Here is a 19,394-nt window from a genome sequence, read left to right as displayed (position 1 = left end):
TATAGATGTATTCTGTGGTCTGAGCAAGCACAATGGTGTTGAATACTCTGCTCTAGGCTCATGGTGGCAGTTGGGTTGTTGCTCCCGGAAAAATAGGGACTCCTTGGAACTGAGTCACAGTAAAATAATACAGGGAATCTAGAAGCCGGTCAAGTTAAACCAAAGAATCTGATTCTACAGGGATTCTCTGTCTCCCTTTTATTATGGATTTTTTTTATGATTTTGATGTTCGTCATGCTCAAGGTAATTGATATGGCAATTATCTTTCTGGACCTCATTGCATTGATAGTAATTTAATAATGAGCCATTACTAATTAAGGGACAATCACTTTAGACACAAACCCATTGGCAACTGAGGTCACTGAGGCAGGGAGAGGCAACTGACCTTCCTAAACACACTCTTGGTAGTGTAGGCTGAGCTGGAATCTTAACATCCAACAAATAGGTATCAACAACACATTTGTAAATAATATGATATTAAAAACTGAGTGTAGCCTGAGAGTATGAAGTTTTAGTAGGAACTGCTATGACAGCAGGGCTCTGGGATTGATCTGACTGGGTTGGTGGCAAAGACAAGAAATAGCTGGCAGGCTGACCAACCCTGAACCTATCCAGGCCAAGAACCAGGGTTATGTGTTTGCCTACCCCAACATCCACCCCATATGTGATCTGCTGGGACATGGGGTGGGAGGCTCAATCCTGGGGACCCAGGGTTGCAGGATCTTCATGACACAGGGCAGCAATAGGATGTCCAGGAAAGTTTCCAGTGAGACCATTGATGGTCCTGCAGAGACCAGGGGCCTCGAACAACACCAATGATCATTTTCAATAAACACCGTAAAAATATATGGATGGAAAAGGGGTTTACTGCGTAACTCACTGTTACATTACAGCTTCAATGATGAGATTTCCCCCTTCTTCCTTTTCCCCCCATTTTTCTCATAAATTTTATTTTGTTTTGTTTTGGCGTAGGGAGAGAAATGGGTGCTATTGGGAGGCGTGATGTGAAAGATGCAGAGAATAAAAAAAAAAGGAAATGACAGGCATACAGATAGAAAATCTCGGGATGATGTAAGCCATAAGCTATGATGGAGATGCTCCAGCAGCAGCTGGGAAACTCAGCACATTAATCAACTACAGAATAGGGAGGAAGTGGGGGTGGGAGGTCTCCAAAGAGTCGTGGTCTTGGGTTGCAGTTAACATCGGATAAGGAAGCTGCAGTTGATACTGCACACACTGCTTTAGCTAAAGGTTAATCATTTGTCAACACTTGTACTCTGAACATGGGAGTCTTTACCATTTCTGAGCTGGACCCAGGGAAACCCTGTCCATTCTCAAGGCTGAGACACTGGGTCCTTGACATGGCCATGCTCCTGTCAGAAATACACATTCACTCAAGACTTCATCTGCTCCCTGCAAGGAACATACTGTTCATGGAGAAGAGACTGTTTTAAATATTATTTTTAAAATTTTTTATTATGTGTACGCATGCATGTATCTAGAGATACATGCTCGTGGGAGTACAGCACCAGTGGACACCAGAAGAGGGCGCTGGTATGTATGGAGGTCATGTAGTGTGCCCTTCTCCAATAGGATTAATGCCTGAAAGAGGTAGACACAAATATACAGACAAACACACTAAGGGAAGATGGCTCTTGGAAGCAAAGGGAAGGTTCTGATAATGTATCCATAGACTAAACAATGCCAGGATGCGAGAGCAAGGAGGTAGGCTCTGCTGACGCCCTGTTCCTCATCATGGTGGGATGAATTGTCCTCCTGAGACATTCAGCTTGCTGCCCTAGCAGGCTCCCATCTATATGTTACTGCTTGAGGCCTTTGGAAACACAACAAAGGTTATTAGCTCTGGGCCCAGTTTGATCTCCACATTGTGGGCTCTGCATCCAATTCTACAAATCACATTTTTTTCATTTTTTCCCTTTGAAGTATCCTATTTCATAAATTGTTAAGAGAGACTATCATTATAATATTATCCTTGCTTTTCTTATTTTAGTTGCCTCTGAACATGAGCACGGTAAAGATTTCAGGTGCAGACGTATCAGTTTAAATGCACATTTGAACTTGAAGAGATAAATCCTTTTTTCACATCACACAGTTGATCAATGAGTCTAATGAAAACTATGATTGTATCTCTTGTTTGCTTAGTGTAGACACAAACTAAAGCTTACAATCTTTGCCACAATCCATAGTCTTACAGGTAGCTACACTTGACCTTTGAACTTTCTCATGGTCCCTTCCTCCAGATAGGAAGAAACTCACACACACTCTACGTTCCATAAAATAAATTTAGTGTGGACACTGAATAATAGTTTCAAATATAGTGTTGAAGGCTTGACTAGAAGGATGAGTTCATATCGATTACTCCATAATAGATTTTTAATAAGAATTAGTACCGTGGAAAAAGACCTCATTAAAAAATATTATGCTTTTAAATTAATCTTAATTGTCAAATTAGAAGAAATGTGCAGGCCTCACTAAGCTCAACACATTAAAGCCTAGAACAGAGATCTATCATGTCCACCCCCAGGCTTTCTGACATCCACAAGTTTGCTGTGGTGCTAAAGCAGTGTTCTTAGCCCTAAGAAGCACCCATGTTTGGAAACCCTTTCTGCAATCTAAGTTTTTTTTTTTTATTGATTTTTATTGAGCTCTACATTTTTCTCTGCTCCCCTTCCCGCCTCTCCCCTCCCCTTCAACCCTCTCCCAAGGTCCCTATGCTCCCAATTTACTCAGGATATCTTGTCTTTTTGACTGTTCTGTTAGACATTGGAGTAAGTCAGAGTTGGGATCCCCAAAATAAAAGAGAAGTTTCCTGCCTGGTATGGATTTCTGGAAGAAAAACACTCTTCCTTATGACAACATAAAGCCTGTTTCTTTGGTATTTTACCCCAAAACAAGGTGGTTGGATCCACAGGCCAATAAGACTCTCCAAATCCAATGAATAGATTTCTCCTATTACTCTATAAGGTGATAGAAGCAATCATTTCAAAGTGAGGCTTATTTGATATAAACAGAGTGATCCTTAAATGAAAGGTAGTTATTTTTATGCTGACCTTATTAAATTTGCAAAATCTTGTAATCACCACATCAGATAATAAAACATTTTTCCCCTGTCATTTAATGCCATTATTTCACAGGAATGAATAAGAAATCAAGTCAAAGAAATCAGATGGGTCCTGAACATTGCCAACTTAGTACAATCAAGACTTAACCCTCATGATGAAATTCACTTGTGTGTGTTTGTGTGTGTGTGTGTGTGTGTGTGTGAGAGAGAGAGAGAGAGAGAGAGAGAGAGAGAGAGAGAGTCTGTGTGTGAGTGTGCATTTCCTTTTTCATCTTAGGGTAATACAACATCATTAGGGAATTTTAATACCAATGAAGAAACTGGGTAATTCTTATGTAATGAAACTATTCAAGAATTTTGCCATCTAAAGTAACTGAAGTTAATTGAACACACAGAGACTCTGATCTCAGAGACCTTGCTTTGAGGTGCAAACCCCCATTGACTCACAAACTGTTCCCACATCTAAAATTTCATTTTCATTAAAAAAATCTTAAGTATATAATGAGTTGATTGTTTGAGCATATCTTTTGTGTTGTGTTCAAATGTGAAAGTTTTTTCCTATATTTGTCAAATGGGGAGAATTTTCACCTTTAATTCTCCACTTCAGCCCTACAGTCTGCAAACAGCAACACAGGAAGCAAATACACCCCAGGAAGCCTATTAATTGATTCATTTCCTAACCTATTCTGGGGATGGAAAGAAAGCATCTGTGAAGAGTCATCTTTGGTAAAACCCATGGAGAGAGCTGTAAGGGAAAGGAACGATAATGCAGGGAAGATCTGTGATGGGAAGAATGACAAAATGGACACCTACACCTATGGAGCTCTTGCTTAGAATAAACAATCATTGGGTAGATTGCATGAGTGTTTGAAGGGTTAACTTGACCTTAGAAGTTACTTTGAGTTGCCATCAGCAGCAGCATTTTTGAAGAGCTTGGTAGACATGTTTTGCATATAAGAAAGTTTGGACAGAGTCTCATATAAAAATGAACATTTTTTTATTGAGCTCTACATTTTTCTCTGCTCCCCTCCCTGCCTCTCCCCTTCAACTCTCTCCATTATAAAAACAGGAAGCACTCCTAACCATTAAAGTATCTCTCTGCACCTCCCATTTGTTCATGATTTATTATCTGACTCTCCTGGACTTGTTACTTCTGGAATACCACCAAGGTGCCAGGCTATATGAGTAGATGGCAGATTCACTATAGAATTTGCATATTTTTGAATAGACATGTGTTGGACAGCATGGAAACGTGCAAATTGTGAGGAGCATCTTGTTCCTTCAGTCAGTCCTTATTTGTGTTCTTTTATGAAATAGAACTCCACCTCAGGTCTGAGTCCTCACCTTCTCGTTCTCACTCCTGGCACCTGTCTTTAGGTGGATCCTCCTTAGCCCATTACCTTTCCCAGATTGTAAGTCAGTTTAGAATATGTCTTTCTCTCTGCAGACGTCCACCTTCACTGACATGAGACAATTATATCTAGTTTCTTAGACACAATCGTTCTTAAGATCAAATATAAACCCGGCAACATTGCCTTTAAGGTTTTGGCGCAAGTATTCCAAGTCTTGGTCCTCTATAGCAGAAGTTCCACACTGTGTATCTAGAAACACCCACTCTTTCCTGCCTATATTGTGAATATAGATTATTTGTAAAGAAACTCTCACTTTCAAAACAGTTCACTGATGTACTTTTATATACAGTTCTTTGTATAAGGTCCCATTCACATCAATGAAAGTGTGTGCATGTGCCCACGTGGTGTGTGTGTGTGTGTGTATGTGTGTGTGTGTGTGCATGCAGGTGCCCATGGAGGCCAGAAGAGGGCATCAGATCTCCTCAACTTGGAGTTACAGGGAGTTGTGAGCTATCTGATATTTGTGTTGGGAACTAAACTGTAGTTCTCTGCAGGCACAAGTGCTCTTAACTACTGAGCCATGTCTCTAGTCCATTTCCACTTTAAAACTGTGCTTCAAATGGATTGTATACCTCTGTGTCATTGAGGAATGGATATTTTAAGAGATGTAGCATAGTACCATAGTTCTTCAGCTACAAATTTGCTTCCCCTTACAAAAGGAAATTCTGTTAAGGTAAAGACTCATGTTGATTTATTTTTGTCTCTCTAATGCTACTTGAATCTAGCTGGTGGCAATCACTGTATACGTAATGAGTTAATGGATGGAAAGTTTTCTGCAGTAGGAGTCCCCTCATCAAAGAATGTCTGCCCTTTTTAAAAGTCTGTTCTGCTTTCAGATCCTTTTTTTTTTCTGTCTTTCTCCAGTCTGGAAGGTGGTGTGATCTACCTTTGATGGGTAAGAGTGGGCCAAACAGCAAGGCATGTCCATTAAGTCCCCTTGAAAGACCATGGGATTAATGCTTTTATCTCCTCATCTGAATTCACATCAGTACTTTCCGTCCAATATCTGGATGGCAGAGGCCCTCTTGCTAGTCTGTGTGATTAAAAGTGGAAATCTGGATGCTTGGCAGCAGTTTCAGGCCTTCAAATGTACTTTCCTAATCCCAAGAGCCAAGCTGTATTTGAAACTTAAGTGACCTCTTTTTTTAAGGGAGGCAGAGATTGCCCACACCTTTGAAGTGTGAATATTGCCTCCTTCAGGGTATTACAGTTTGATTTTCTTTTATTAATTACACCTGTAGACGCCGTGCCAAACCCCTGCAGAAATGAGAACTTGGTCATGATCATGAGTGTTTGGTATCTTACATCATTGGCCATGAAAGGGTGAGAAGTATTTCCTTGGTGATATTAGAAAAGAAAAATAATAATAAATAATAAAAATATAATAAGCTTATATTTTTAATTCAGTGTTTAGCAAGTATCTTCTAAGTCATTTCTGCCATAATGTTCTTACTACAAGAACTATTGTCATACAGACCATCTTTCTAAATCACAGAACATGTAGATATAATTCCTACTTTTAGATGTTTTATCTTGCATTTTTTCTTACCTTAAATATATCCTGAAGTTTTAAAATAATATTGAGGTTCTGTGAATCTTGACTGCTTGACCCCAAATTTGTCCTTCTTCATGGTGGTACTCTGTGTATACCTTCAAGCTCAGTTTACTCAGAGCCGTCTTGTGTTTAGGTCAGCCATCACTATTTCCCCTGTTTCAGTGAAGAACTCAGTGTCCTCACGTACGTGATTTCACAGTACCTGCTCATTCTTGGGTGGAATGACAGAAAGCAAAGACTCAGTGTTAGCACTTAAAAGGCAGATCTTACTGTACCCATCTGTCTCTAAGACCTTCAGTGTATACTTCCTAGTAGAGAACTCTGTAGGGTGTGGATCCATCACTCATGAAGGGATGGCAATGAGATACTGCTTAATGGATTTGAGAATTTTTTTTAAATAAAAATGATGCATTTGCCAGGTGGTGGTGGCATATGCCTTTAATCCTAGCACTTGGGAGGCAGAGGCAGGCGAATCTCTGTGAGTTCAAGGCCAGCCTGGTCTACAAGAGCTAGTTCAAGTTCAGGCTCCAAAGCTACTGAGAAACTCTGTCTCACAAAAACAAAAAACAAACAAAAAAAAAGTGCATTAAAGCATCAGTCAATAACATGCTTGTCACATAAGCAAGGATGAGTACCTGAATTTGATTATCAGAAACAACAATAAATAAAAGTCAATATAGCATTACAAGATTATTGTTTGCATACATTTTCATGTTTGGGCTTTTTTTTTTTAATTTGACATGAAGACATCTGGAAAAGTGGACTCTTAATTGAGAAAATACCTCCATCTAACTGGCCTGAAGTCAAGTCTGTAGGTAATTTCTTTTTAATTGCTGATTGATGTTGTAGGGCCGTGCCATCATTGAACTGGTAGTCCTGAATTTGTATAAAAAACAGAGTGAACAAGCTATGGAGCAAGCCAGTGAGCAGTGTTCATCTGTGGTTTACGTTCAGTTCCTTCCTTGAGTTTCTACCTTGACTTCCATCCATAGTGGAGTGTGATCTGAGATCTGCAGGCTGAAATAAACCCTTTTCTCCACAAGTTGCTTTTGGTCATGGTGGCTATTACAGAATAGAAACTCTAAGACATTTATGAAAGGTCGTATATTGGTCAAAACATTATTTGAAGAATGGATAGGGGGTTATTAAAATAAGTTTTAACTGTACACATCAAAGCTGAACTTAACGCTGAAGTGTTTGGAGAGAGACTTTGCTCTCAGGGAAAAGGAAAATAAGAGCTACTGTGCAGACCACAGTTTAAGATAACAAACCCATAAAAGGGTTGATATTGCATCTCTTTGTGGAGAATTCCTCCAGCCAACTCAAAAATAAAAGCAATGTGACTACTTAACATAACCCTTTGACTTGGCAAGCAGAACAAATATAAGTGGAAAAATTCCTAAAGCCTTCCAGAGAGGCTAGTGAGAAAAATACAGAGCCCTGTGCACAGATATATTCCTTCTATTAGAAATCAGATTCCAGGGATGGTGAGATTGCTCAGTGGGCAACAGTGCTTGCCCCCATGCCTAATTGCCTGAGCTGGATTTCTAGGATCCACATGGTGCAAACAGAGAACAGAATCCCTTAAACTGCTCCTTCTACAGTTCTTTAACCTCAACATACATGCTATGGCATGCCCATGCTCATAATGCTTACACCGACACACAGACAGACACTACCAGTATAAAAATAAAGAAGACATGCTAATATATGCTCATGAATACAGCTAAAGTATCTTAGTGTCTTACACACGAAGAAGTTAATTATGAGACTGGAGAACTGGTTTAATGCTAGTACTCTTACAGAGCTTGTAACTTTGGTCCTAGAGCACAGGGCACATGACTCACAACCACCTGTAGCTCCAACTTCAGGGTGTCCAAAGCCACCTTCTGGCCTCCTAAGGCATCTGCATTCCCGAGAACATACTTACATGCAGATACAAGCATACAAATAATTAAAAATAAGTTTTTTTAAAATATTAATTATAATCTTCTATTCCCCCATCATTTCACTAACAATTTTCAGGTTTAAGTTGGGATTAATTTAACGTTTATTCTAAAAGAGATTTTTCGTATCAGATGGGTGTGTATATAGAAATGATGCTGAAATATACATCTCCCTAAAATACAATAGCTTTTCTCTACAAGACACTTTTTAGCAGAGTGAAACTTAAAACCTAAATTCCACAGTACCATAACTGTGGAAGTTACACAGTAGTATAGCATTCAGCTTGACACATTCTCTCTGTGCATCTCTGTCTCTCTGTCTGTCTCTATATGCGTATGTGTGTGTATGTGGTGTTTGAATCTTACTGTTCAATTTTCCCCTGCATCAATGAATCACTTATCCTCTGTGTGAATCTGTCATGTGTTTCAACTCATGCCCATCTCAGTGCACACAGCGACTAGATTTCTATTCTGAAACCAGTGATTTCAGTGGGAGACAGGCAACAGCTAGTCCTGAAAGACCATTTCATGTTGCAGTAACCACAGGAAGCAGATATAGTGATGTAGTCATGTGTGAGGAATGGCAGGGGACGTCCAGGCTATATTGAACTTTTTACTCCCAGTAGCAAGCCTGGCTCAGGGTAAGTGCCCCATGCTGGTTGGTATGAGATGAGGGGTAGTGAGGTGGGTGGAGGGATTGTAGGACAGTTGTGGAAAGTGCCCTGATGAGCTGCAGTTAGAGATCAAATGGGAAGAGTGAAACCACGCCAGCAGTGCTAAAGTATTAGGATGGGGCCTGGGAAGATGGCTTTGCCATTACTGTGTTTGTTACTCAGTCAAGTGGCCCAGAGTTCAGAGTCACAAAACCTACACAAATGCTGGTTGTGCATGGTGGCCCTTCTGTAATTAAAACCAAGGAAAGCAGAGATAGGAGCACTGGAGTGAGCTGGCTAGATTGACTGGCTGTATTGGTGAACTCTCAGTTTGATGGAGAGAGAGATCCTACCATTGCGAATGAGGTGGAAGAGAAATCAAAGAAGTCTCCCAACATCATCCTTAGGCCTCCATGTATACAGGCACATACATCCTGTTTACATGAGAGCATGCATATATGTGTACATGGCAGATGCACACGCACTCGCACACACACAGACACACAAACACACATAAGAAAAAAAAACAGAAAAAGAATGCCATCTCCTTCCACCATGTGGATCCTACTGATCAAACTCAGGTTGGTTGGTTAGGCAGTGAGCACCTTTAGCCACCGATCCTTCTCACTTGTGCCTACCTCCATTTTATAAATGAGAAAACTGAACTTAGAAAAAGCAACCTTTGAAGATACCCAACTCTGGTAAGAATGAAACCAGGGCTTACTGACAAGAAATTCAACCCCATCACACTTTCCTGTAATGTGGCACTGTGAAGACTCAATAGACACACTGTCATGTGCATAGCACCTTATGTGACAGGGCCTGGATTGTGGAGGTTGTAGAGAGTGGTTGGAAATAAGGTATCCGCCAACTTAATGAGCTCAGTTTTAAAAAGCATTTCCTGACCGTGACTTGTGAGTTGGATAAATAGCTCTAGTTTCTCAGACCTGCCTCTGACCATCTTTCAAAGACAAAAACTCTCTTTGCATACTAACTTATGAACAGGGTTATCCTAAGGTGCATGCATGTGTGTGTGTATGTATGCACATGAGTGTGTGTGAGTCTAATGAATTGTTTGAGCATGTGGAATTTGCAAAACTTGAAAGCAGTAATAGTCAAACAAATTACTGCTCAACCTGAGCAGACTTGTGAGGTCATGACTTTAGCTTGCTATATCTTGCAAATTTGTCATACTCTGATGACAGGATCTTGGACATTGGCAATGCGTGTTAACCAGAGCATCATGTGACCTCTTCCATTTGACAATTTTCAATAGAAATACAGATAGTCAGACAAAGTGTCACCCCAATACTATGGGAGCCCACAGTCACATTCAGGGATCATGTTTTAAAGCCACATAAAGGTGAATTCAACAGTTGTTTCTACTTACCAGGCTTTAAAAGAAGTTCAGTGATATAATTCATATGAATTTCAGTTTTATTTCAAAAGTCATGCTGTTTTCATTTTTAATTATTTTTAAGAGCCTTCCTTAATATGGTAGGCTAAAGAATTTCCTCAGGTTCAGTTAGCCATTCATAACAGCTTGAAATGAAGTTGTTTTAAATATTTTATATAGTTAAAGGTAAGTTGTATATTAACAACTATATTTATGAATATAAACACACTACATACATACACACACACACACACACACAAATACATACTTAAAATATAACCAAGCACACATGTATACACACAGATATGGTTATAGCCACAGATGTAAGCTATTTTGCTTCTTAATTTTAATACTGGATTCAAAAGAATTATATGATGTTTATACCAAATTCAACATATCAGTGTCTTTTATGAAGAAAGAGGTGATCCAAATTCAAGAACAAATAAATCTTTTTGAGTTATTTATTTATTTTTTTGGTCCAACTGACACTGTTTCTGGATTTCATTATTTTCCCCTGATTTTCTGACATTTTTCCTAAGAAGAGATCACTTTTATAGATTAATTTCATGAAGTCTCTACTGCATTTTAATAATTTTCTGTGGAAAATAACCTTGAACGAGTCTTTTCATGAGCTATTATTATATAAATGGAATCTAAACGTGTAAAGAAACTGAAAACTGTTAACTCGATCTAGCCTAACAGCATGTAAACATTCAGAAACAGCAAATGAGGTCCCTCATTTTTTTGTTTCCTACATAATTATCCAAATTGCCAGAAATAATACAAGACATTGTGTAATGAACTGTAAAGTACAGATTTACGATTGCACTCAGAGGTGATCAGTGATTTGAGTTTCAACTGAACTAAAGTCTGTGGACTTAATAAATTACAGTCATAACGCATTTGTGTTTTATTTTTATAGAAATCATTTTGTTGCCGGGCGGTGGTGGCGCACGCCTTTAATCCCAGCACTCGGGAGGCAGAGACAGGCGGATCTTTGTGAGTTCGAGGCCAGCCTGGTCTACAAGAGCTAGTTCCGGGATAGGCACCAAAGCTACAGAGAAACCCTGTCTCGAAAAACCAAAGGGGGAAAAAAAAAAAAAAAGAAATCGTTTTGTTTCAGAATGTATGAGGTTTTTTTTTTTTTCTCATGAGTTCTAGAATATTCTCACAGACTTAGGAGGAGTGATTCTTAAATCGTTGGTTTGCTTTACTTTTTTATTTTAAAAAATCAGGTATTTTGTGGCAATGGGGACTGAACCCAGGACCTTGTGCATGTTCTACTACAAAGCTAATCCCAGCTTTTTGTTTGCTTGTGTTTCTAGACCTATTGTTTGCACTGGGAAATTGACTGTATTTCCAACTAGTAAACAATAAATGTGAAGGTTGGAGCCAGACTTCTGCTTGTTGAACCAACTTGTAGCTTTGCCCCTAGGTGATCTTCTCAAAGCATAGATTAGGGTTCAAATTCTCTTCTTATTAAGCAATTACCAGCTTCCACCACCATAGGGACAAAATACACAAAAATATAGAGTTTTCCAATTGCCTTAGAGAAAATCTGTCTAAATCTGATTTGTGAAGCTGTGTAGAACTCATGACTATGCATGTGTACTACATATGACTTTAATTCATGATACATGACAAAGAGTTTTAATTTTGAAGTTTTTCAGATTTTGTAAGTGTGTATTGGTCTAGTCAAGGGATGAGTTTTTTTCTTTCAAATTCAAGTTTATTTAGAATCACCTACATATATCTGAATTGTACTCTTCTAAAAGAACTCAAATGTGGTGACAATATGATATGATCATTAGTCAAGGTAAAGTAACAGATGAGTATATATGTTGTACCAAGATCATGTAAGTCATAAGTCGACATCATGTCTGAGGTGAGATTTGAACCAGTTAGCCTGATGAATTTACATGGATCATCACCTCTTACTCCTAATTAATCGTTCAGAAGGTCTTACAAGGAACCTTGAGGTTGGGAAATTGTTGCATTTTCATAGAACATAGAGCTAAATATGTGCAACTAATTTATGCTGAAAGAGTGAATGGATGAATGAGTGATTTCAGGAATGAATGTGTGGTACTAATGAGCTGCGCCAAAAGAAAAGTTGGTGGCTAAGCAGCAATATCTGCTCTACTGTATCCTTAGAGATGATTGCACAGCGATTGGTGTAAAGTATCATCAATTTACAGTATTTAGAAAATTACATTTTTCTCATGTTCTACAGTCTTAAGAAAGTTGGAGAATATGAGGGGAAGTAGATTTGAAGAAATAAATCTATCACACTAACATCTGCAATGAGTTCCCAAATGAAGGAAGATGAAATATTGTGTCTTTCTTCCCACCAAAATGGTCCTGTGCCAAAGACCCAAGAGACTGTGGAATCTGATTATTTACTTTAACAGCAAAACAGTAGGAAAAAGAAGCAATGTGATTTGCACCTAACTGACCTAGATTTTAATTTCTGTTCAATTACTATGTAATTGCTTCTACCCTGCATCTTTGAATTCATTTTATATTCATAAAACAAAGTCACATGATTCTTTTAATAATGAAAGAGAATAAATTATAAGAAAAACGCTCAGAAAACCACAGAACAGATTGCAGAAAATCTATTTCTTAGAAAATTGCTAATCTTTCTTTAAGCAGAAAGAAAGGTTCCATGGAATGTTTAAATTAAGTCTCCTTCCTTGAAGACTTCCCCAGGCTTTAATAACCAGTGTGGGTTGAAATATTACTGGTGGAATTTCCATATGCAGAATCATGAGCGTATTTCTTCTTACAGGAAAGAACTGTTAAGTGGGATGGCTGATTGATCAGTAAGAGTTCCTGCACTGAGAATTATCAGTACCCACATGGCATAAATATTATGCATGATCTAAATATCATTTCACTAATATTTGTAAGATTTAGCAGCATAAGGTTAGTGAACTGGTTATCATTGTGAGGGGGTAGGCAAAGGAGAATTATTAAAACATCTGAACTCAAGTGTTAGAACATTACACTTAGCAGAGATGTAGAATTTGCCGTGGAACAGCTGAGGTTCAAACCTCAGCTCATCTGAGTTGCTAGATGAAGTCTTCTTTCTCCATGGTCTGGGCTTTCTACTACTGTCAGCTTAAAGTCAGGATCAGAGGTTCAGGGTGGATGGAGTTAAGGATCTCATGTCTATCTGTGAAAAGAAAAAAGTCTCCACGAATTTCAGTCCTACAGTGGGCTGTGTTCAGATGTGTAATGCTCTCTTTCTGAAGAGGGATGGTTAAGCTAGCAAAATAATTGCCACACAAGCACATGGTTCATTTCCCCAGAACCACCCCCTGAACACAAACAAAACCAAAAAAAAAAAAAAAAAAACCCATAAACAACAAACAAACAAAAAACCAAAAATCCAGAAACCAAAGTGTAGCATAGTAGAACGTGCTTGTAATGTGGTGCTGGGTAAGCAAAAATAGGGGTCCCTGGAGCTCGCTAATTATCCAGTCTAGGCTATGTGGTAAATTTCAGGCCAACAAGAGAATCCATCTCAAAATCAAAAATGGTAGATGATAGCTAAATACCAGTACCCAAAGATAACCTCCAGCTTCTACACACACACACACACACACACACACACACACACACACACACACACACACCGCCATCATCATCAACATCACTTTTAAAATGGTAATTCGAAGGAACTCCTTTTTTTTTTCTTGATGCTTTTCCTGACAATGAAGAAAGAGAGCATAGGAAAGGCTCTATTGCCCTGGGATGTTCACAAAGGCATTTGTTTGATCTTGGGAAAGGATTCCGAAGGCAAGAAAAACTGGGACTAGTAAAAAGTGGGTCTTGAAAAAGACTCATTTGCTTTACTCTGTCACAAAGAACACCAGGGCACAGTTGGGTATGGAGGAACTGTGTGCTCCCTTGAGGTTATTATTTTCAGGGCTCTTGACTGTGTTCTGTGTAATGTAATTAACTTCTCTGCCTCCCCTATAAAACCTTCAATAAAGTCAACATCACTGATAATACCTTGTAACCTGGAGCTGATTTAAGGGTGTGGGGTATTGAAGAAACTGTAATGAAGGCTGTTTATGAGGCAGGCAAGTAGTTATATCTGATCCAACCAAAGGCAGCTGATAATGTTTCCTAGTTTAGCTATTTAATTATAAAGGACATTAAATTGTTTTCCATATGATCTGTATTATTTTGCAAAGGCTCAGGTCTTGAATGTAGAACCCGGGAGGGCTAAGAAACAAAGTGTGGGAGACTCTGTGATTATGTGGGCTTATATCTGACTTAGTGAGATGAAAAACAAACTTCCATTGCCCCTTGCTTGAAGAGCACAGGGTAGAATTGACATCTCACTCTTGACAACAGTAGACAAAGAAAGGAGCATCAAGGAATATAGCAGACAGGGCTATGCTGGTCCGAATTCTCAGTTGCATATCTCCCCAGTCCAGAAAGCGTCACCTTGGCAGCCTTTGTGCATGTGGAATCAGCAAGGTGGCCATATTCTCATGCAGAATTCTGGAGTGGGAAAACCTACCTACCAAGAGATTGAAAAGCATGTGCCAGAGGGATAGCATGCCAAGGCTAAATAAATTTGAACTTGCCCATCACACTGAAAACTCCATGCCCATCAAACTAAACATGGAGCCAGAAGGCCATACCCATCCAAGCTCTTATCGTTTTGTGAGTCTCTCCCTCCCCTTACTCCATGCAAGGCTGAGAATCCTGCTCAAACCCTTACAAGTACTAAGCAAGTGCTCAATAAACCTATTCCATAAGGCTCAACTAATTATTTTTCTTCCATATCTTCTAAAATATATGCTAGGAATAATTTCTTCTTTCTCACAGAGTCTCAGTTCTCTTGCAGCTTTGCAGACTTTCATTAACCACTCTCCCAAGATGCCTCTGTAAAGGCATTTATTTTTATGCAAACAAACAAATAACGGGAGAAAGTGGCAAAGTGAAGCTCTATCAACATCGGATGAAAACATCTTACCTAAGGAGACACCATGCCAGCCCTTGTCATTTCTCACGGCACTCTTAAAAATATCTGTACTTTGACAGAGCCTTTGTGTTTCCCTGTTGCCTTCTGGCCACTCCTGTGAACTTCGTGAATTCTGTGCTTGGCAGCGATTTTGTTTTCCTTGGAAGGCAGCGTTGTGCAACACACTGCTAGCTGAAGGCCGCGATGCAGAAATTTATTATTGCGAATAGGATGGAAAGAAGGAGGAATTTATTCTGTAATGACGAAAATGACTCAGTGTCAAAGGGCTGGGATGTTCTGCATGCTTCCTGTGACAAGCTTGTCTCTCTTGAAGAACATGTAGTTTGTCCGCCAGGAATAAATTTAAATATCTTTATTTTGCTCTTCTTGGTTCATGAGAATTGTAAAAAGACACAAGGGATCTCCCCGCCCCCACGCCCTGTCTTCTCTCTCAAGACTTCTTCATCTTATGGAAAGATTTTTGCCTGTCATGTGTAGGATTAACCTTGGTGACCCTCAAACCTTCTGGTAAGATACTTATAAGTGTCACTCCTCCAAGGAGAAATCACAGTAAATAGTCAGGGAAAATGTGTTAATAGACAGTGACAGATGGACAGTTTTCTTTTTCTGAGTTAAGTAGCCATGTACTCTTTAATGAGAGCATGCCAGCATCCCCAGACCTTATGCATTTTCCAGGGCTCATCTCTCTCTCTTATATTTAACACATCATAAAGTCACACACACTGCTTTCAACAAAGGACTGTCTCAAAAGGAGTTAATACTTTCCGATAGGTTTCTCAGAATTGCTTAGGTGCCCCGCTGCTATTCATTTATCTCAGAGATTTAGTCCATATGGGATAGATTGAATGAAGAAAACTGTCCAGTTCTACTTCTGTTCCTTGTTGTGCTTGGCCCATGCATGTTTTCTTTTTTTAAATCTAATTCCCTGACAGCTTTGATCATTTGTGAGTTAGCACTAAATCTATCAGATTGATCAAAAGCGTATCTGGCTTTCTTGTTGATAGAATAACAATAGTTTGTACTTCACTCTGAAGTCCATGGGCTTCCGTATGCATACTGCCTTCCTTTTTACTCACAATCACCAGCCCAGACAGTGGGCTGCAGAACCTCTAAGTACTTTCTAAAACGCTTTGCCTTGTGGTTCTGTTTTTATAGGAATATTTGCCACTGCTTCTGCATTATAAACAATCACAAAAAACACTGTAATAAGGCCCATACATTCAACACTGAAATAATAAATGATAATTTAAGCTCAAATAATTTTTATTAAAAATAGAATTTAAGGGCTAAAGCCTTAAATCCTTTGGGGGAACATCCAGTTATTTTTCTTTGATGCCCTCCTTATTAAGAACATTTCTTTATCTCAGTTATCATAATCAGAGTTAATTGCTTTTCATTTACATTTTGCATATGCTATAGAAATCATGTGTAACTTTTAATGGCATTGAAAATAGTAGCATTAAAAAAATTATACCACAGTCTTGGGCTCGTGAGATGGCTCAGCAGCTAACCAGTGTTTTTGTAGAGGACCTGGCTATGACTCCTAGCACACACAGGCAGCTGACAACCATCTGTAACTAATGTTCCAGGGGATCTGATGTCCTCCCTCCTTCCTATGCTGGCTCCTACAGACTTCTGCATGTACATGACATACATAAACTAATGCAGGCATGTGTGCGCATGTGCGCACACGCGCGCACGTGCACACACACACACACAATAAAAATGAATAAGTCTTAATGCAAACAAACCATATTCTTTCTTGGTCAGCTTCTTTTTAAGCCAAATTGAGACAGTGAATTTTTGCAGTATTCCTAAAAACTGTGATTTACAAAGTATCGATTTGTTCTTGAGTTGATCTTCCTTTCTGTAATACATGATGACTCAAATCAGTATACATTAGAAATAACATTATTCTTGGGTTTAAAACATCAACATATGTAAGATATTAATTATGGGGGAGAGGAGAAACATCATGGTTTTCTTTCTGATCTGAGAAAAATACAGCCTTCTTGACCAGATGTCACAGGCAAATATTCTCTCTTTAATCCATGGAATATGGATTATAATATTCATTTAGATAATGAATTGACCTGTGTTTACTCTGATAGCCATGTAGCTGACTTTGCCAGGTTATTCTCACACTGTGGCCTGAAATCATTAGTAGGGAAAGTGATGATCATAGGAGCCAGCCTCCTATGCAAGTATTCTTTCTCAAACACTCTACTAAATCATTTGACCACCAGCTTAGAGCTCGTGTCATCACGCCTCTGGATTCTGTGCAGAGGTCCTCTCCTTCCTGCTCTTAGTACGAGCCAATCCTAAGACCACAAAGAGGCTGACAATTGAAATGTGTCAAGAATTGTTTTTGATAGTTCTAGAGAATAAGTAATTAAATGGCTCTAATTTAAATATTTATAAACCATATTAATTATTTGACTGATTGATTAGTATTTGTGAACCTCATCAGCTTTAAATTAGAATTAATGAGCATTTACCAGAAAAGGCAGTGCCCATAAATCAAAAATTTTAAAATTAAAGCATAAAGGAATATGAACTGTGTGAACATTTAATTTTGCATAATGGTTAGTTGGATAATTTTGACCAAATCATGTGTTAGCCAAACTATAATTAAATCATTGCAGTGGCTGCTGAATACGATGGCCAGCTATGACTTGTAAAATGAGTAGCATAAATTATTACCTTAGTCTAATTTTGCCTTATCATGTCACAAGGGTTTCTCATTTAATTTTTGTTAAAATTTTAAAGTCAAATTATAATTGCACTGTGTATTTTTCTCATATTATACCTACTGGCTGATTTTGTCTTCTGTTGGATAACAGATTTTAACATACTGTTACTGGAGTTTTATATTTTGGTTTACTTAGTTCAAACAGTATGCCTTTTTAAGACTTATTTTTAATTTCTGTTTTATGTATATGACTGTTTTTTTCTGCATGTATGTCTGTGCACCATATGTATGCCTGGTGTCCTTGGATGTCCATCAAAACCCCTGGAACTAGCATTTAGGACAGTTGGTTATGAGCATATAGGTGTTAGAACAGAACCTGGGTACTCCTTAAGAGGAGCAAGAGCTCTTAACCAATGAGTTATCTCTCTAGCCATAAAAGGGTATACAATTTTAAGGACAATGGATTTGTATAGTTATATATACATGTATAGTTGAAAATTACTAAAAATAAAATTAGCCTTCTTCTTCCTCTTGCTGACAACGTAACACACAGCCCCACTGTTTATTTCTCTGGGTAACCACAGGGTTACTGACATGAAAGTGAAGCTTTGCACAATTTGACATGTGTCTAGAATTTCACCGGAAAAGAAGGTTAAGCCATACATAGCAGATTCTTCGTACCAAAGATATTCAGATACCGTTGTTACCAGTTTAGTTTGGAAATGGTAGTTATCAATGCAGTTTATTCCTTCATGTTAATTTACTCATGATTTCTACTCAATACTATTACTATTAGAATACAGATGTTAGCAGCTTAATTATTCTCTCGAAGCAAGAATAAAAATATTGGTGACATAAAATATGCATTTGATTTACCATAATTATCCTCTTGTCTTCACAGCTTATGGGTCATTCAGAATGGGACCACAAAAGAGGGCCACGAGGATCCCAGGTAAATATCTTCTCCTTCACTTTTTCAGGTTCCATTTCTTAATGCTTTGAAGAATGAGATCCTGTGAAATTCAAGAGATAATAATCAGCAGACAGAGGAAGAGGCAAAACAATCATGCCATTTGTTTTATTTAAGTTAGCTGTAATTAAAGCCTGGATTTCAAGACCCACAGGCAGATGTCAGTCTTTTCCTCCTGAGACCTTTCTGGTTTCCCAAATTGCTTGGTGTTATGTGAATGTGAACTTTATATTCATCTTGACTCTGCAGGACACATTTTGATCAACAGCCCACTCTCTTGATTTCATTCACTTCCTTTGATAATTTTCCATGTATTTTCTTTATCCCCTCCTTTATTTTCCTGTTTCTGGTTAAATATTCTGAAATATGATCATGGGTAAACTCTGAACTAATTAGAAGATTTTGTCTCTAAATTAATTGTCTTTGTCTAAGGAAAAAGAGAGATGAAAGGACCTATTATTTTTGAAAAGAAACAAATTCTAGACCTTTCTATATTACCAGACTGTTTTCATTGTCTCATTTTATGTCTTATGCAAAAGGAAAAGCTTCCATGACGCATTTATGTTTTTAATGACCTAATTAGACAATGTGGATTTTTTTTCCATAATTAGATTGCCTGACTGAATAAAGGCTGTGTTTCACACTCAGAATATTCTTTTTCCTCCAAGTATGTTTTGTAAAAA

The 19,394-nt window shown here is 38.4% G+C and overlaps 1 protein-coding gene across 1 annotated transcript in view; it reads left to right on the top strand.

Moving 5' to 3' along the window:
- Window positions 1-19,394, top strand: part of Pde3a (phosphodiesterase 3A) — a 286,893-nt gene that overhangs the window by 154,844 nt on the left and 112,655 nt on the right. The window contains exon 2 of the mRNA XM_057783982.1: window positions 18,643-18,693. Within this exon, the coding sequence (XP_057639965.1) occupies window positions 18,643-18,693 (51 nt within the window). The remainder of the gene's footprint in view (window positions 1-18,642; window positions 18,694-19,394) is intronic.

Source organism: Chionomys nivalis, chromosome 1 (assembly GCF_950005125.1).
Source record: "Chionomys nivalis chromosome 1, mChiNiv1.1, whole genome shotgun sequence".
Lineage (NCBI taxonomy): Eukaryota > Metazoa > Chordata > Mammalia > Rodentia > Cricetidae > Chionomys > Chionomys nivalis.
Note: the sequence above shows the minus strand (reverse complement) of the source record. Positions and strands in the feature narration are given on the sequence as shown.